This window comes from Notamacropus eugenii, chromosome 4, assembly GCF_028372415.1.
Source record: "Notamacropus eugenii isolate mMacEug1 chromosome 4, mMacEug1.pri_v2, whole genome shotgun sequence".
NCBI lineage: Eukaryota > Metazoa > Chordata > Mammalia > Diprotodontia > Macropodidae > Notamacropus > Notamacropus eugenii.
In genome coordinates this window covers 70,852,367-70,872,731 of record NC_092875.1, presented here as the reverse complement: position 1 = coordinate 70,872,731, position 20,365 = coordinate 70,852,367, and the positions used below count along the sequence as shown (strand labels likewise).

Here is a 20,365-nt window from a genome sequence, read left to right as displayed (position 1 = left end):
AACTGACTGTATAGAACTTCTCCACCTTTGGCTACAAAGTATATAATCAATCTGATTTAAGTATTGACCTTGTGGTGATGTCCATGTGCAGAGTTGCATTTTGGGTTGTTGAAAAAGAGTGTTTGTTATGACCAGCAAGTTTTCTTGACAAGACTCTATTAGTTTATGTCCTGCTTAATTTTTTACCCCAAGGCCAAGGTTGCCTGTTATTTCAATTATCTTTTGATTTCCTACTTTAGCATTCCAGCGCCCTGTGATGTCTTTTCTTTTTCATGCTGTTTTTAGAAGATGTTGTAACAGGTCTTCATAGAACTAATCTTTGGCATCAGTAATTGGAGTACAGACTTGTATTATTGTGATGTTGAACGATTTGCCTTGAATTCAAATAGATATCATTCTATTATTTTTGAGATTATACCCCAGTACTGTTTTTCTCACCCTTTTATTGACTATGAGGGCTATTTAATTTCTTCTAAGGGATTTTTGCCCACAGAAGTATATAAAGCGATCACATGAATTTAATTTACCCATTCTCAGCTAATATGACAAAAAAAGGAATATGTTGAATGTGGGAAGGGATGGGGAAAACTGGGGCACTAATACATTGTTGATGGGGTTCTGAACTGATGTAACCATTCTGGGGAATAATTTGGAACTATGTCCAAAGGGCTATAAGACTGTGAATATCCTCTGATACAGCAATACCATTGCTAGGTCTATATCCCAAAGACATCCAAAGAAAGGGGAAAGGATCTATTTGTACAAAAATATTTATAGCAGCTCTTTCTGTGGTGGCTAAGAATTGGACATCAAAGGGATGCCTGTAAGTTGAGAAATGGCTAAACAAACTGTGGTATATGATTTTTTTTATTTTTCATTTTTAACACACGTAACATATCCCGTAACACAATTTCAACTTTTGGTCAAGTGATATTTCTTTTAAAGCATTTACAATATAGACCACAAACGAATTTTTTTTAACATTAACCGAGACACAAATAATAACTATGTATGCTAACTTCATAAGCCCTTGACCTAATTGTCTCCACACTATTATTAAGAATTAAAGAACCCTAGCTTATTGTTGTTGGTCTAAAGTCCTACGCCTAATAGTTTAATTTTAGACTTGACCTCTGATATTCCCCTACCAACAGTCTATAATTTAATAGATCTGGTATTAAGCTTACAAGCATTTTGACTATAGGAAATTGCCACTAAGATTAGGGACATTGCAAGGAAACAATATGTCCCCAACTTCATGTCAGTTCCAGGCAGGAGCAGATTGTCAACTTGCATTCAGTGAGGCTTAGAGTCTGCCAGGTATCAGTGGAGAAATTGAGTCAGGAGAATCCTACCTCAGCCCAGGCTGAACAGCTGCTCTCCCACCCTTCCCATGAAATCACCTTTACTTGCTATCCATACCTGGAGTTAGACGCAGAAGAACAGTCAGTTAATAGCCCATAGAATCTTAAAATAGCAAGTTTCAATAACCAGGTTTCAGATATGACTATAATTTCACATTGGCTAAGGAACATCTTTTGAGGCAAGTCTTAAGTGGCTTACATGCTTTTTCTATACCTGTTCAACTTCCTGCTTAAATAACAATCATAAAATCAAATTTACCGTTAAAACCTTAACTTTTCCATCAATGCCAAATTTTACCCGAAGTTACCTGCCTCTAGGAGACTTAGACTAAAATTCATTTTCCCAAACTAAAGATGTCCCTGATTTAGTCTCGGTAATTAATTCAGTCAGTTAATTCAGCAATTAATACTAATTGCTTTTACATCACTTTGTAACATGTCCAATTTTTCTCCCCATCTTTCCTCTCCCCCTACTCCCTAATACCTTGCATTATGATTACCCCTTCCCTCAATGAGCCCTCCCTTCTATCACACCCCACCCTTCCCTTATCCCCATCTTCTCTCCTTTCTTGTAGGGTAAGATAAATTTCTACACCCCATTACCTGTGTTTCTTATTTCCCTGTTATATGCAATAATAATTCTCAACATTCATTTCTGATACTTTGAATTTCACCTTCTTTTCCTCCCTCCCTCCCTCCCCATCCCCACTGGGAAGGCAAGCAATTCAATACAGGCTATATATGTGTCATTTTGTAAAAGACTTCCGTAGTAATCATGTTGTGTAATACTAACTATATTGCAATCTACCCTACTCTATCCCCCCTTATTTTTTTATTCCCTCATTTGACCTTGTCCATTCCCAAAAGTGTTTATTTCTAATTACTCCTTTCTCCCATTTGCCCTCCTTTCTATCATTCCCCTAACCCCACTTGTCACCTCCTCCCCTACTTTCTTGTAGTATAAGATAGATTTTCATACCAAATTTAGTGAGCATGTTATTCCCTCCTTAAGTCATATGTGGAGAGAGTAGTTTCACTTTTCCCCTCTTCTCTTCTCCCTTTTCTCCTCCATTGAACAAGATTTTTCTTTATCTCTTTTATGAGTTATAGCCTGCCCCATTCCATTTCTCCCTTTCTCCTCCCAATATTTTTCTCCCTCACCCCTTAAATTTTATTTTATATATTTTTTGTGGATATCATCTCTTCTGATTCAACACAGCCTGTACTCTGTGTGTGTGTGTGTGTGTGTGTGTGTATGTACAATCCTTTCACCTACCCAAATACTGAGAAAAGCCTCAAGAATTATAAATATTTTCTTTCCATGTAGGAATGTAAACAGTTCAGTTTTAGAAAGTCTTTTATGATTTCACTTTCCTGTTTACCTTTTCAAGCTTCTCTTGATTCTTGTGTTTGAAAGTCAAATTTTCTATACAGTTCTGGTCTTTTCATCATGAATGCTTAAAAGTCCTCTATATCATTGAATGACCATTTATTCCCTTGAAGTATTATACTCAGTTTTGCTGGGTAAGTGATTCTTGGTTTTAATCCTAGTTCCTGTGACTTCTAGAATATCATATTCCAAGCCCTTCAATCCCTTAATGTTGAAGCTGCCAGATCCTGTGTTATCCTGATTGTATTTCCACAACACTAGAATTGTTTCTTTCTAACTGCTTGCAGTATTTTCTCCTTGACCTTGGAACTCTGAAATTTGGCCACAATATTCCTAGGAGTTTCTCTTTTCAGGTCTCTTTCAGGAGGTGATCAGGCCATTCTTTCAATATTTATTTTACCCTCTGGTTCTAGAATATCAGGATAATTTTCCTTGATAATTTCATGGAAGATAATGTCTAGGCTCTTTTTTTGATCATGGCTTTCAGGTAGTCCCATAATTTTTAAGTTGTCTCTCCTGCATCTATTTTCCAGATCAGTTGTTTTTCCAGTGAGATGTTTCACATTATCTTCTATTTTTTCAAACTTTTGGTTTTGTTTTCTAACTGCTTAGTCTATCTCATAGTTCATTTCCCTGAACTCAATTCTCTCTTTCAGAGAACTATTTTGTTCAGTGAGCTTTTGAACCTTCCATTGGCTAATTCTGCTTTTTAATGCCTCCTTCTCCTCATTGGCTTTTTGGACCTCTTTTTCCAATTGAGTTAGCCTCTTTTTAAAGGTGTTATTTTCCTCAGCATTTTTTTTTGGTTCTCCTTTAGCAAGCTGCTAACTTGCTTTTCAAGCTTTTCCATTGCCTGAGTTCAATTTAAGTTCACTTTGGAGGCCCTGGAGGCAGGGGTCTTAATTTCCTGTGACAGTAAGCCTTGTTCTTCCTCATCTGAAAGGATGGGAGGAGACATCTATTCTCCAAGAAAGTAACCTTCTATGGTCTTATTTTTTTCCCTTTTTTGGTCGTTTTCCCAGCCAGTTACTTGACTTCTGAATCCTTTTTCAAGAGATTAGACTCAGCAGCTCCATTCCCCTGGGCTTTGAGTGGGGGTGGGGCCATCACTCAGGGCTGGGGTTTAGATCAGCAGCTCACTACCACCAGAGGCTTTAAGGTGAGCTACCTGAACAATGGATCCAGGTTGCTTCCTGGCCTACGTAGCTGACTGCAGTCTGCTGCTATGGCCTCTGCCATTACCTTAGGCTATTGCTGGAGAAACCTGGTTCTCTCTCGCCCAGCTGGGAAAGCCCTCCCCCACTGACGTTTAGAGCTTTCTTTGTTGCTTGTGGGTTGAGGTATCTGGGACCTTCTCTGCTAGGAACACTGCCCAGAGGTCTGTTCAGGTTCTGTTCCTCCCAGTGCCATGTGGCCAGGGCTGTGCTTCACTGTGCTCAGCGTCCCATGAGATAGACCTTTCCTGTTAGCCTTTTGGGTTACCTTTTGCTGGAAACCTCTTTTGCTCTGTTGTTCTGTGGCTTCTGCTGCTCTAGATTTTGTTGAGAGTCACTTTTACAGGTATTTTGTGGACTGTGGGGGAAGTGCTGGAGTATATACATCTTTCTACTTTGCCGTCTTGGCTCCACCCCCCAGTATATAATTTTAATGGAATCTTATTGTGCTATCAGAAATGACAAGCAAGATGATTTCAGAAAAACCTGGAAAGACTTACATGAACTGATGCATAGTGAAATGAACATTGTACATAGTAACAGCAATACTGTTTGATGAACAACTATGAATGACTTAACTATTCTCAGCAATACAGTGATCCAAGACAATCCCAAAGGACTAATGATAAAGCATTCTATTGGCCTCCAAAGAAAGAACTAATATTATTTGAATACAGACTGAAGCATTCTATTTTTCACTTTTTTCTTTTGAATCTTCTTGTACAAAATGATTAATATGAAATAAATTACATAATTGCATATTTATAACCAACATCTGATTGCTTACCACCTCAGGGACAGGGAGGGCACAGAGCAAAGGAAGGATAGAATTTGGAACTCAAAACTTTAAATAAAAATGTTTAAAAATTGGGAAAAATTTACTGTTTCTCATCCATTTAAGCTCACTGACATTTAAGATATTGACATTTAATCATTCTATCTTATCTGACCGTATCCAGCTTACTTTGGTTCATAGATCTTATGTTCTAGTTTCATGTGCAATACTGGCTCATCTTCTGATGCTATGTCTTTTATCATTTTAATTCTGTCCTTTGGGTTTTCTTGATAAAGATACTGGAATGTTTTGTCATTTCCTTCTCCAGTTGATCACCTTTTGTCAAAACTCTCTACTATGATCTGTCCATCTTGGGTAATTTTGCACAACATTGCTCATAGTTTCATTGAACTATGGAAACCCCTCTGCCCTGACAAGGTAGTGATCCAAGAGGGAATATGTTGAAATTGCCAAATATCAAAGTGTACTTTGACTTAGTTTTGAGAGGCTTGTTCAGTTTTTTTTAGAATTTATCTGCCTTTTTATCTTCTAAAACAGATATGCTAGTAGATAAATTGTTATTATCTTCATGGTGGTCTTAAATGAGTGAATGAAAAATACTTTATTATGTGCTTACAGTGTGTCAGGAATACAGTGTGGGGATACAAATAGAAGGTGAGTTGGTCCCTGTTCTTAAGTTATTTTTTAATTGGAAGAGACAGCACATGTAGGTGGGTTCAGAGAAATAGAGGCAAGGTCAAGGGTTCTGGAATGAATAATGTTAGGGCAGATGGTAAGGCCTAATAGCTAGAGAATATAGTGGAAAGGCAGATGTGAGGTCTTGTAGTCCTCCTCCTTACTGGAAGGATTGTTCTTGGTGGCTCCTTACTTATCAAAGTAGTATGAGCAGTATTGCCCCTCCTTCAGTGTCATATGTGCATTGGAAAGTGCATGTCCCATGCTCATTGGGAAGAGTGGAAGGGGAGGAGTAGACATGAAGGTTGTAGTGTAGCAGGAATTGTGGGTTCCCTCCCACATGGGGTGGGATTGAGGGATCAGGATTCCTCCCTCCCTCTTCCTAGAAGAAGAAAAAGGAAAAAGGAAGGATTTCCAAAAGGATTTATGGGAAGAGCTCCCCACAACATTAGCACTTCTGTATTTTCTGACACACATTGGGAAATGAAGAGTGGAAGGGGAAGAGGAAGAGTTCCCTGTGGCATCTTCTTACTTATACTTATCATGAGCACTTTAAGACAAGATGACAAAGAATCATTTCATGGCATGATTTTTATTATTGCCTTTGGGTTCACAATGAAACCAATTCTTCCAGTATTATCATTTGTTCCTCCTGTTTGACTGCTACTTCCTTTTGGTTTCTGGTTTCTATTTTTATAAGAATGTCAACAGTAATATGGTTTCATTCTATAATACATTACTTGGACAAAGGTCTCATATTTAGAGTACCAGGAGTTAAGCTGTTAATATTTATTTGTAGTCTTAAATTATCCCCTTACTCTCTCCTTCATCATTTTCACTCCAGATCCAATACAGGGCAATAACTCTGATACCTGGTTTAAAAATTTTCTTTGTTTTAATAGTTAAAGTTTTTAACAGCAAAATTTTTTTCCATTCTTTCCTAATTCTAATTAGTTGTATAGATGTTAGGATTTCTTTCAGCAAAATTCAAGTACCACAAATGGAGTAGCATTTTTTGTAGTAGTAAAGAACTGGAAGCAAAGTAGATGCCTGTCCCTTGGGGATGGTTAGACATGACTTTACTGGAATCTTACCTCTCCATAGAAAGGGATGAACATGAAGAATGAAGAAGAAGCATGAGGAGACTTAGGTGAACTGATGCAAAATGAAGGAATCAAGAACCAAGAAAAAACATACAAAATGACTACATCCATGTAAATGAAAAGAGAAAAGGAGAGAAAAGTAGCCCTGTGTAATTATGACTGAATCTAACCACCAAGTAGAAATGAGAAAGCACCTTCCTTGTTTGCTGCAGTGTTGGCCTATGGATGTGGAACATTCCATCTATTGCCAGACTTGGTTGATATGCCTGCTAGTTTTGCTGAATTGCTTTCATGCCTCCCTGATCCCCCTTCCTTTTTTACTATTTGTTATAAAGGATGGCTCTCTAGGAATGGGATAAAGTAGATATATCTAGAAATGAATGTGGTATAAAAACAAAAGATAGCAATACATTTTTAAAACTCTCACTTGAAGTCCTGTTTAGGTAGAGATTACCGAGTCAGTGCCATAGTGGTAAAATGGAAGAAGTCCGTCTAGTCATGAAGACCTGGGTTTGAATTCTTCCTCCGAAACTTAATAACCATGGACAGGACATTTCATTTCTCTGAGCCTGTCACCTTTAAAATAAGAATAATAATGCCTTTATCAGTATAGAGAAGCAATATGCAGTAATAGGCAGAGAGCTGGTCTTGAAACTTTGAAAACTTGGGTTCAGATCATGCCTCTGTCATAAATTGGCTCTGTGACCCTGGCATTATTCTCAAAATGTGTCAAACTCGAGCCGTGCAAAACTCCCAAGTGCAGCCAAAACTAGATTTAAATGTAATTAAGAAATGTTTGAGAACATAAATAAAAATATAATAAAACATAATGTTCATTTGTAGTTTTCTAAGTCAATATGCTGCTGCACGGGTCTGTTTCTGTTTGAGTGAGACACCATTGCTAGACAGCTCTCTAAGACTAAGCTGCATACATGGTGCCAACTTGCATCGGTAGAGTTTCCTTACCCAGAGTTCCCTATTTCAGTGAAATCACAGATCTGGCCCCTTTTCCAGGCCCTATCCCTAATAACAACTGTCATATTTACCTCACGAGGCTCCCATTATGCTTAAATGAGATGATTATTGTGAAGTACTTTGTGACCTTGAGGCAGTTTCACAAATGTCAGTTATTGTTGATGAACCGTAGATTTGGTATTGTTTTGGCATCATTTCCTGTGAAACCAACTGTGAAAAACAGCATTTCATCCAGCAAGCAGTTCTTGTGAACTGGCTAGAAAAGGCAGGTATTTGGATCGGGAGAAATGTTAGGACCACTCATTGAGAATATTTGGATGTACTAGGTTTGGATGTGTTTGAATGAAGCTCACACTTGCACTACCTATTCTGCTCCTAATCCATCTAAAAAGGAGGTAGCAAAACTGATTAACCGTGTAGTCCAAGAAATTATCTAACCACAGAACAGTAAAAAAAAACACTTGTTGCAGCATTTGCAAATGTAGGTGTACGTTACAAATTATTCTATTCTGTTATGCTAATAAGATTCTATACTATAAATAGCCAAGTGTAGCAAAACTGTATTTCCTTAAAAAATATATTTTTTTTCTTTTTTAGCTCAGGCTGAACCCCACCAACCTTTTCTAGGTTAGAGAGGCTTTACTGCTGTTACCCGCCCTTGTCCTTCGCCTACTTTCTGAGTTCCTTTAAGCCTTAGTTCACATGTTAGCTTCTACAGGAAATTTTTCTTGATCTCTCTGGTTGTTAAAGCTCCCTCCCTCCTCAAATTATTTTGTATTTGGTTATTTATATTCTGTGCTTTTCATCCCCCACCCCTCCCCAGTACAATGTAAGAAGCTTCTTGAGGGTAGGGCTTTTTTTGTTTGTTTGTTTCAGATCTTTTCCATTTTTCACCAGGTTGTTGTGCATTGGATTAGATAGCCTCTGAGGTTTTTTCTGTCTCTAGATCCATGATCTTAAGTTTTGGGTCTGGCTGCACACAAATGTCTGACCCTGAAATGACTCCCACATCAGTGACCAGTCATTTTCTATCTGTTAAAGTGTAATCAGTTGAATTTATTGTGGTGGTTAACATTTGCCATGTCTATATCCTTCCAACTCTTTTCTCAAAAAAAGTGTTCATATTGTATAGGTGTGATGCTTCTGCATAGTTTACATGGCCTTGGTCACTTTTGGTCACTCTAGTTATTTACCAGTCAGAAATAGAAGGTGGGCTGCACAGGAATGAGGTCAGATGTTTTTGTTTTTGTTTCATGTGTTTCCATGGCCAAAGAATTAATCTTCAGTGGCTAGCCTACTAGTGATGAGCTTCTTTGTATTTTACTAGGCAGGTACTGACAGAACAGATATAGTGCTTTGCTAAGACTATATTTAAAGCTTTTCTGGCATGCTGTCAGTCTGTGTGCCAGTGGTTTAGCTTTCAAGAACACAGGGTTACCATCATACCACATTGAGTCATCCTTGTAAGACTTTAATGCTGCTTTGTGGATCAGTAACTTGAGGCTTAGACTAAGGAGTTAGTCCAAAGTAAGTTTGTAGTAGAGGTGGAAATTATGAGCTTTCTTCTAAAAAAAAATCTCTCTGCTAAAAACTTTGTTTTCATTTTTCTTTGTGAAAAGCAGAAGAGTCTCAGCCTGATCCTGTAGATGTCTTGAGTCAACAAAAATGTCTAGAGTCATTAGCTGCCCTTCATCATGCCAAGTGGTTCCAGGTAAGGTGCTTTCCAAGGAGTTGTGAATATTGAATAGACAAATTTGCAAATTGTTATTTCTGCTTGAAAGGAAAGAGAAAAGGTGATAGTTCTGCATTGCAGTTGGCCAGGAAAGACCCCTTCCAGAGTATTATATTTAATCAAAAACTGGAGTTATTATTTGGAATAGTGATTAGACTTGTTTGTCTGGGCCTGCAAATTAAGGATTATTGAGATTAAATTATGTGAAAGCATATTTTGGTTCATTGTGTTAATGTCACTCTAACAAAATTAGCTAGATATTTTCTCAAAAAGTAGAATGAACTCCCACTGGGAGTCATGAATTCCCTGCTACTGGAACTCTTCAAGCATTGGCTGGATGATTCATTTGAATGAGCTGTTACAAAGGTTATTCCAGCTTGGATTAGGCTTGTTGGACCTGTTTGATCTTTAACAAGTCACTTACCTTCTCTGAGTCTCAGTTTCTTCATTTGTAAAAGGAAGGGCTTAGACTCAAAGGCTTCAAATATACTTTTTGTCTCTGAAATTCTTTGTTGTTGTTTTTGGTAGCTAGGTGATGCAGTGGATAGTGTGGCAGGCCTGAAGTCAGGAAGACTGAACTTCCTGAGTTCAAATCTGGATGCAAACATTACTAGCTGTGTGACCCTGATCAAATCACTTAATCTGTTTGCCTCAGTTTCTTCATCTGCTAAAATTAGCTAGAGAAGGAAATGGCAAACCATTCTACTATCTTCACCAAGAAAACCCCAAATGAGGTCACGAAGAGCCAGACACAACTGAATGCCAATATCCCTTTCATCTCTGAAATTCTAGAGCTGCCTATAGCAGCATGACTATTAGGAACTTCAGAAATGCCTATTTTTAACACTGTGCATTAATTTAGGTTTATTGTATGATCGTGTGAATTAAGAAATGAGTCATTTCTATAAAACACCATCAGAGATCTCCTTTTTAGGAATACAGCATAATATTATGGTAAGAGTACCTAATAAGGAATCAGGAAAGCTGGATTTGAGCACTGGTCTCTCTTCTTACTAGCCTTGTGACCTTGGGCAAGTCAGTTAACCTCTGTAGGGTTCAGTTTTTTCACCTATAAAGTGAGGTGGTTGGATTAGAAGAACTTTTAAAGCCCCTTTGAGATCTGACAGGCAATAAATCATTCAACAAACCACTTATTGTCTCTTAGCCTTGGTTTCCTCATCTATTAAATGGGTTGTGGTGACGGTTGTGTGTTTCTGCGAGTGCTTTGTACAACGGAAGGACCAACTAGAATTTATTTAATCAGTTAACCAACAAACGTGCAATAAGCTTTGTGCCAGGTATTATGCAGCATGATGGTAAATTGAGAGCTAGTCTTGAAGTCAGGAAGACCACAGGGGATTGGGGCAGGTCAGTCTTCAAGTCCCACCTCTAGCACAGCTTGTTTTAGGAGCTAGAGTGCTGGCCTTAGAGTTAGGAAGACTTGAGTGTGAATATGCCCTCCAACACTACCTCTGTGACCCTGGGCAAGACACTTAGCCTCTCACCCTCGATCTCCTCATTTGTAAAATGAGGATAATAATAGTAACTCCCAGGGTTATTGTGAGAATCAGATGAGAGACCTATAAAGTGCTTTTGTGAAGTTTAAAGTACTGTATACATATGTGTGGTGATGATGATTGCGCCCCTACACAGTCACTCTAATAACCTCTCTCTGTCTCAAGAAGCTCTCTAAGATGCTAAGTTGCAAAGCAGGCGCTGATTTGCCCTGATGAAGAAAGTTTTCTTGATGACAGTTTGGTGCACCAATGAAATCACAGGTCTGGTCCTGAAGTTTTGGGTGATTAGTCTTTCTCTGTTCCTACAGATGGTCAGGGCTACTTCTCAGAGACTCTTTTTTCATTTGTGTTAATACTTAACAAATGGAGATTTCTTTAAGATCATTTAGATCAAGTTTTCCTTCGTGGGCATGTTTTCTATGAACAAACATTGTTTCTTTCCCCAAAGGCCAGAGCTAATGGTCTGCAGTCATGTGTGATTGTTATCAGAGTTCTTCGAGATCTGTGTCAGCGTGTGCCAACATGGGGGGCCCTACCAGACTGGGTAAGGAGATTAAAACGCTGAACTTCATTTTAAAATTCATTGTCAATTTGAAAGTAATTTATTCCAGTGACAAGGACTTCTCAAAATCAGCTCAAAGATCGTGTTTTCTATTCCTTCTTTTAGCATCCCCGTTAGGTAAGAAGAATAATACCCAATATGTAGAGGAGTCCGATTATGCTGGAAAATGCTCAGTATTCCCCGGGAGGCTCTGCACTGGCCATGTTTGAACTATCTGATCTTGCATTGAAACTTCTAACTGAACAGATACATACAGTTACAAAAGTTTGGTGAAAGACAATAGGAGTCAGGCTGGAGACTCCTGGCACACACCACCCCTTGTGCCCTTTGGTTTTTTTCCAGATGTCCCAACTCTGCTGATAGAAAAAAGAGATTCTCATAAATCCAAGTGTGAACAAGGAGAAAAAATGAGAGCAAAGAATGAAGTAGAAGAAGAGCCATGGTGGAAAGATCATTGGCTTAGTGAATTTCTAAGTAATGTGACTACAGGCAAATCACTTAGATTTTCTGAGCTCCAGTTTCATCATCTATAAAATGAGGTTAATAATTCTTATACCACTTGGCTCATAGGAAACGGTTGTTAGAAAGAGTTTTGTGAATTGTAACACACTGTATAAATATGTACTACTACTTGTAGTCGTCACAGTATGAGAGGCTCTCACATTATGAACTCGAGAAGGATAGGGTGAAGGCTTCCTAGTCTTTCTCCATGTTCTTGGGCTCTACCCCTCCACCCTAGGTTTTACCCATCTCACTAACAGCCAACACTCAGGTCTTCGGGGACAAAGCACTGTCGAGGGACCTTCTGTATGTCGATTCAGTTCATTACTGTCTCTCCATTTCTTACTCTCTACTTTAAGGAGATCTTACTGTGCCTTTGTCATTTCCTTTATAGCTTTTATTGTGGTTTCTTCTCTCTGTTTATCTCTAGGGTGTTTTTTTAAACATGCCTGTGTCTACCTCAGTATTTCCATATCTCTCTGTTGCAGTCTAGGATGTGATTAACTTTTAATAATTTTTTTTATGTTTTATGGCCTTTTTATATTTTTTATATTTCATGTACTTTTGTGTTGGTTTTCTAGTTTAGTAGCAAAAGATGGCTCCAATTAGTGATTTTTAATTTTTCTTGGAGTTAGGGTATTTTTAATTCAATAGGAAAATAAGTAATTCCTTTTGATTCCTGGTAGTTCTGAAATAAGTATGGAACATGTTTGCTTAAAAATAGTTTGTTTAAACTGTTGATACCATAGTTTATTTTTTCCATCAGGAGTACTTTACCTGGGGTCCAGGACTGGGTGGGGTGTTGCTCCTTGAACTTAAAACTTTTACTTTTTACTAATTATATTTCAGTAGAGTTAGTTTTCTTTGTAATCCTATGTATTTTGTGTATTTAAAAACGTTATTCTGATAAAGAGTCCGTTGGCTTCACCAGAGTGCCCAGAAGGTTAAGAACTCTTGATTTATATAATGTTTTACCAAAGAGGCAGCATGGTATAATAGATTGAAAGTTGGTGGCTATGAGCCCAGGAAGACCTGGATTTTAAGTCTAGCCTTTTACACATACTGACTATTTAAGTCACTCAAACTCTTAATACCTCTTAGTAGGGAACTCTAAAGCTCTAAGTGGCAGAGGTGCTGACATGTACTGATAGAAGAAATTTCTTCCCAGGACCATTTCCTTCCTCCAGGGAAATCAGAAGTGTAGTACCTCTCCTGTCTTTACAATTTACAAAACTCTTTACATACATTGGATAGTATCAGTAGATTTTCACAACAACCCTGTAAGGTTGATAGCACCCATATCATCATACTCATTTTGCAAATGAGGAAACTGAGGCTCAGAGAGGGGAAATGGTTGACTAAAATTACAGGGGTGATAGAGCCTCATTTTACAATTTTGTATCCAGTGCTTTTGCCCCTAAGTCACAATTATATCTCTCGTTCATGAGGATTTCCTCCAAAACCAGGGCTGTCTCTGAATTCGCATGGCCACAAGACATGGCTGTTTGACTATATGACTGGTTCTGGCCACTGCTAAAAGAAAAATGTTAGTGTTCACTGAGATATAATTTTGTTGGTGGCTGTCTTCAAAGACCTGTCTTTCTGCTGAAATCCCTTGGCCATTATATACTATCGGTTGAACCTGCAAAGAGCCCTCTTAGACTTTCATTTCTCTGTAAACAGTGTTGTTAAATCCCTGGATTCATTGATAATTATTTTTTTCTGTGCAAGTCATGCTCCCTAGGAAGTGTTCAAAGTGAAATGAAGCAGAGAAGTCTAGGGTCCAAGGCTGAGACAAACTATCCCTAATTAATGAAGGGGCTTGTTGTGGCTCCCTCTCTTCAACCATGGTCAGCATTTTTATATTCCCTCCTGTTCCTTCTCTCCTTTCCTCTCTCCATATAGGCCATGGAGCTTCTGGTGGAAAAGGCTTTGAGCAGTGCATCAGGTCCTCTGCGTCCGGGAGATGCCATGAGGCGAGTGCTCGAATGTGTAGCCACAGGAACACTCCTAGCAGGTCAGTCTGAAGCTGAACTCAAGCCTTGTAATCAATCAGTCACCCCTTAATATGGATGTGGAACATCTGCCAGGCATTGAGGGGTTACAGAGAAATATAGCAGGGCCTCACTTTTCAGATATTTTGGAGGAACAAAGCATTCCACATAAAGTCATTTTCCATTTTAAAAAGTTGTTTCTAAGGATGTGTAGTAATTTTTCTGAAGTGTGGTCATTATTTCCCTCTCTACTTCTTAAATAAACCATATTGAACAGAGAGGCAGTGTGGTGTAGTGGGAAGAGCCCTGGATTTGGAGTTAGAGGATCTGAGTTTGAATCTCAGCTGTGCTACTTACTATAATGTGTGTAAACTTGGGCAAAGTCCTTCTCTCTGTCACCCTCTATTTCTATAAAATGAGGAGGTTAGATTTTTAAGGTCCCCTCCAGCTCTGCATACCTTTATCTCTTTCTTTGAAGAATTAGTTGTTACTATGAATTCAGCATGCAGGGCTACGTCATGGAGACCACTTGCCAGTTCTTCTTGGTTCTAGCTTTACAAAATCCCTTCCTTCATTCCTCTTTTCTCTACACATGAGTCTCCATTGCAGTTCAGGACCCCACCATTATCTCTCACTTGGACCAGTGCAGTAGTCTCCTCAGTTTTTCCTAAAGCCCAAGTCTGACAATGACACTCGTCTTCCCAGGAAGTGACAGTGGCTCCTTATTGCCTCTAAGATAAAACACAAACTCCTGTGTTTGGTATTTAAAGCCCTTCATGACCTCATACCAAACTACTCTTTCCAGTCTTATTTCGTATATTCTTCCCCTTTACAAACTCTATGATCTGGCCAAAGTGTCCATCTTATTAAAGGATAAATGAAATGTGACATTTCATTTCCTGTTTATTTGCATTTCCCCCTTCCCTGGAACATCCTCTTTTCACTTCCAAGTCTAGAATTCCGAGCTTCAGTTAACACCAACAGGGATTGATTGTTTCATCAAATGAGACAATATTTGTAAAGTTCTTAGCACAATTGCCTGGCACATAACCATATGTAAATGCTTATTCTTTTTCCCTTAATCTCATCATCTTTATTTTTATATCCCTAGTGACTGGCACATTTCAGGCACTTAATTACTTATTGATTAAGTTATATAGAGCTATTTACTACTTCTGTGCTAAATGGTCCTAGCCTGTAGGACTTTTTGAGTTTTTAATGTCTGCTTTTCAAAACAATGTTTTCTGTTTACTCTCTCACTATCAGGCTATAATCAGTTGTCAAGAGAGTTGCTGCTGTCAGTGGGCCCTGCTATCAGCAGTACTCTCCCAGCACTGTGTGAAACTGTAAAACGCAGACTTGGGAACACACACACACACACATACATACACATACACACATATTCACACATAGACACACGCGTACACACAGACACACAGATACACACATAGACACATACACAGACACACACACAGACACACACACATATACACACACACTTCTAATCCCTTATTCTTGGTAGCTATTGGCTGGGAAGCCAGGCAACAAAGCTTGTCAGAATTATATTAAAATAAGAGCGTTTATTCTCATTTGGTATCTTCAGTAGGGAATTGAAGGGATGTTATAGGAGTACTACGTGTTAGCTTTGTTTAATAGATTCTGCATATTCTGCAAATATTTTGGCTCCTCAAATCAGCTTCTCAGGTCCTTTGTGTTTGTTTGTTTACTTTAGTTATAATCCAGATAGTTGAGTGTGTCAGAAAGATGACTTGGAAATTCTGGGATATTTTGGTGGATTAGTAATGTCATTGTTTTGGGTATTATTTCCATAATCATAGATAGCCAATACACTTCATCCTGTGTCATTTTTGTCCATGTCATTCTATAAATCCTTCAGATTTTAAAAACACAGAAAGTCTTACAGGCTGGGACCATTCAACATGCAAATAAATAAACAGTCCTTTGCATTTCAGTAATTGTCAGCATTGCCAGAGCTAGCTCAGTGTTTGGGAGGCCCCAAAGAAAAGTTTGGGAGAGAAGAGGTATTAGACTGACCACCAGACTGAAGGTCTACATAGCTCTTGTGCTGACCTTATTGTTATATGCTTGTGAAACATGGACAGTCTACCAGCACCATGCCAGGAAACTGAATTGCTTCCATCTGAACTGTCTTAGGAAGATTCTGAGGATCACCTGGTAGGATAAGTTACCAGACACTGAAGTCCTTGCTGCAGCTGAACTGCCAAGTATTCAAACTGTGCTTCAGAGAGCACAACTCCCATGGGCTGGCCACGTTGTTCAAATGCAAAATGTATGCTCGCCAAAAAGACTATTTTATGGAGAACTCACTTGGGGCAGGTGATCCCATGGTGGCCAGGGGAAACGATGCAAGGACACTCTCAAGGTCTCTCTCAAGAACTGTGGAATTGATTGTGCAACATGGGAGACACTGGCACAGGACCTCTCAGCATGGCGTGCCCACATAAGAAAAGGTGCGGTGCTCTTTGAGCAAAGCAGAATTGAGACAGCACAAAGTAAATGCAGGATGCACAGATTTGGGATATTCACTCCAAACATTCACACAGACTATCTGTGCCCAACCTGTGGTAGAGCATTCCGAGCTCAAAATTGGTCTGATCAGTCGCAGTCAGACTGAAATTTCACTTTACAATGGTGATGTCATTTTGGTCCTCTTTGAAGATGAAGTACAACCCCCTAACCACCATCATTTCTGAGAGCTTCTGCAATTACTTTTGTCTGTCCCCCTTTTCAACAGTAACCTGCACATGTCAGAACCTAGTGAAGCATTGTATTTTCAGTACCAACAGTGAATTATTTAGAAACTTTAATATAATAGACCAATGCCTATGTTTTAGAAGAACAACAACATAATTTTCAACAGGGTAAGCAAGCAGAGCAAGTACCCCAGAGATTAACACCAAATAATCTCCAGTGACCTTAGGGAAAGTCAACGTCAATCCTTTCTGAACAATTTCTACCCTTTGGCTGAAGACCCTTTACAGACCAGCCGTATGTATGGGGGATGGGTAGTGTTGAAGAAAGCTGATATTTGCCCCCAGTGCATTCTGTTTCACAACTATTTCCTTTTCAGATGGGCCAGGACTTCAAGATCCATGTGAGAAAGACCAGACTGATGTACTGGATGTCATGACAAGTCAAGAACGAGAGGATGTTACAGCCAGTGCCCAGGTAGAAAGAAGCAATGGCTCAACATCTTCCTTTTCAAAGGCTTCCATCTTATCCAGGACTCAGGCCCTAATAATATAAATGATTGTTTCTAAAGTTTGGTTTCTGGAATGGATTCAACAGTTTACATGTAATTTTTTTGGTGCCACTTGTTTGTAGTGAATGTTAATTTTTTTCAGGGATAACTTGGTGTAGGAGGATGTAGGTAGTTCATAGTGTATTTTGCTATAGAGATCCATGGCCAAGAAATAAAATATTAAGATATATTGCTTCTGCGTCCCCCCACTTAGAATGTCATTTTGGCACAGTAGAAGGAGAATTTTAGATTAAGGAGTCAGGGGTTCAAATCCTGGCCCTGAATTAGCTATGTGACTATGGACAACTGACTGCCTGTTTCTAAGGCTGTTTTCTCTTCTGTATAGTAAGGTTGGTAATAGTTGTACTACATATCTCAAAAGGTCAATACTTGAGCAGCATTTTGTACCTTCAGCCTTGAATGTGAGTTTTTATTGGTATTTTATTGAAATCAGCAAGCAAGTCTGCCATAGTCCTTCCAGTCACCATTTAGTGTTTGTCAGGTTACCTATACCCAGAATGACAATTATAATAAAAACTCGATTCCCTCTCATATGTTTGCCTGTCGCTATTTCTCTCTTGATAAGAAATTAATTAATTAAAGCAAGAGAATTAATGTTTTCAAAAAGTTACCTAGAAAGTGACTAGTATCAGCTACCATTTAATAAATAAGAGTATCCTAAATGTTCTTTCTCACAAAAAAGCCTATGCTCTAGCCAAGACATTGTGCCAGGTTCTGGGCTCAATGTGATATATAATAAAATGCACAAATATACCCCTTGCCCTCCTGAAGCTTACAGCTTTGATCCTAGGTACATATAGGTCACATCATATGCTCTTGTTCTCTCTAGTTCTTAGAGGAGCAGCTCTTGTAGTGCTTATGACTGGTTGATGTCATGGCAAAAGGACATCTCAATCATATATATGCTAGAAGACCTTTTTAGGACTCAGAAAATATAGGTAGACAGGTGGATATAGGAGGCTCCTCTAAAAAGTGCCACTCCTCCTCTTCTCCAACAGGGCCTACAGGGGTCTTATATACTCCTCTGGAACAGTAGTATTATTCTATTAATATTCAAACTAGTATGATACAATTAGTTCTAATAATACTTCTTTAAGTATTAACCTTGAAGATAGATTAATCTGTAGGAATATCTGTTTTTATCAGCCTATAAGCAAGGTTAGAAATGAGGAGGGCTGACAAGAACAAGACAAAAGAAAAGGTAACTCCTCACTTTTAACTGAAATGGAAATCAGTTTCTAAAGAGGAGTTACTCCTGTCAAAAAGGAGAAGCTACAGGTCTCCTATCTTTTTGCCTCCACACTGGAAAATGTGTTTCTGGGACTGGTAAAGAAGTTAACAATCATTAGGATTGCACGTGTAAAGGCAATCAGAGGAGGAATGTGGTGGAAGGGGCTCTGGCCTTGGAGTCAGAACATCCAGATTCCAATCTCTGTAATGTGGTTATCTGTGTGACCTTGGACAAAACACTCAGTCTCTTTAACTCAGTAAAAAATGAGGGGGAAGGGAGGTTGGACTAGATTGGGTTTGAGTCTCAGAGTCTTCCTAGGCTTTCTAGCTATAGATCTCTAAGTAACAACTTGGATTTAGTGATTTCAGGTTTTGCTGGCTGAATAGAATCATGATGGCCACCTAAAAGCTCAGAAAACAGTGTCCAAATCATCCTTATAGTTATTTTTTGTTTCTTCTTATTTTTCTCCCAGCATGCTTTACGGATGTTAGCTTTCCGACAAATCCATAAAGTACTAGGAATGGACCCTTTGCCACCGCCCAAAAGCAGAGTTGGTTCACGCAACAAAAAACGAAGAAGAGACTTCAGTGAAGTGGTGGAAGGAGAGAGTGAAAGGAAGAAAGAGAGAAAAGAGGATGAGGATGATGCTTAAACATTATTATAGTTAAAATAATGTTCATACACAACTTTGATTTTATATGTACATACACATGTATGCACATGTACTCTTCTATAAATGTATGTACGTATATATGAGTTGCTGTTTAGTCTATGACATTTGACAATTTTAGTGTTTTCCCCTTGAATAACGTATTATGGATTTGTTTTTTAAAATTGTGCTTAAATCATTTAAAAATTTGCATTATTCCAAGATTGTCTTTGGGCAATAGCCCCATTCAACTCTATCCCTGTCTACCTTTTCCTGGACTTCTGAGGAAATCCTCCCCACAGAAAAAAATAGGTAGAAGGATGCAGGCATATTTTTTAATTCTGGTATTTCTTGCAAGCTTTAAAGATGCATCACAGCATGTAGAAGGAAATGCCAGATATTGGGTATGATCCTTAAAATAATTTTCTTTGGCTGTCCCATCCTCAAGCTAGAATGAATGTAGATATGCCCACCTTGGGGTTTGGACAGCAGGAAGATTGGTTTGGAAGAATCAGGGAGATTAGTTTGCTCTTTCAAAAGAGCAAAAAAAAAAAATTTGTGGCAAGTATAGAGCTTTGAGCCAAGAATCATATAAGGCAAACAAGTCAGTGAAGCATTAACATTTATTTCACTTGCTCTTCATTAAATAACATAACATAACATTCCCAACATAAAGGGAAGAAAGCTGAAAAAAAAATCTCACCTGTTCCTGTTAACTTGTTAAAATCTTCACAAGTTGTAGTGGTTCCATTTTTGGACTTTGTGGGTGAGAATTTATGGGTCTCTCTCTTGAGAGCATTGAGTGTGTTCCATTAATGATGGTGAAGGTAGAGGTTAGTGCTGCTGTGTGAATAGTTGATGGAGTGAAAGCATATAAGTCAATACTCACTTTAAAAATATCTGTTATTTACTTGAGAACCACTTAATCACAGAAATTTTCCATATACCAATGAGTGCCTTCTAAAGAAAGGTGGCCAAGACTCACATAGTGAGTAGCTTATTTTTCATTTTAATTTAATGTGAATTTTTTCTTGCATTTTGTTTATTTTTTTCTAGTTTCAGTCTCATTTTTAATATCTAGTTCTGAAGCTTGGGCTTTTCTTGGTAATGGAAAGGCCAGAGGATTCAGTACTTGGTTGGGTAGCTACCCAGGAGGGCCTTTGAGTGCTTGTATGTGACAAGTGTCCTTCTGGCACAGTGGAAAGTGGGAAGAAGAGAGCAGATGCCAGTGTGGAGATGGGATGGAGGTAGCAAGATCAATGAGCTGGGGAGGCCCATTGCCCCACCTTAATCACTTAAACCTCTTTGTTTGCAGAGGACTTTTCAATTGGTTGACTTATGGCACTTAATGAGAAAAA

General features: G+C 38.6%; 1 protein-coding gene across 4 annotated transcripts in view; it reads left to right on the top strand.

The window, feature by feature from the left end:
* The window catches only part of ZFR2 (zinc finger RNA binding protein 2), a 130,878-nt gene extending 111,750 nt beyond the window's left edge, over positions 1-19,128 (top strand). For all 4 annotated transcript variants that reach the window (XM_072601775.1, XM_072601776.1, XM_072601777.1 and 1 more), the window contains 5 exons: positions 9,140-9,228; positions 11,215-11,310; positions 13,735-13,846; positions 16,936-17,033; positions 18,831-19,128. In XM_072601775.1, coding sequence (XP_072457876.1) covers positions 9,140-9,228; positions 11,215-11,310; positions 13,735-13,846; positions 16,936-17,033; positions 18,831-19,010 — 575 coding nt within the window. In that variant the 3' untranslated portion in view covers positions 19,011-19,128. The remainder of the gene's footprint in view (positions 1-9,139; positions 9,229-11,214; positions 11,311-13,734; positions 13,847-16,935; positions 17,034-18,830) is intronic.
* Positions 19,129-20,365: the final 1,237 nt, after the last annotated feature.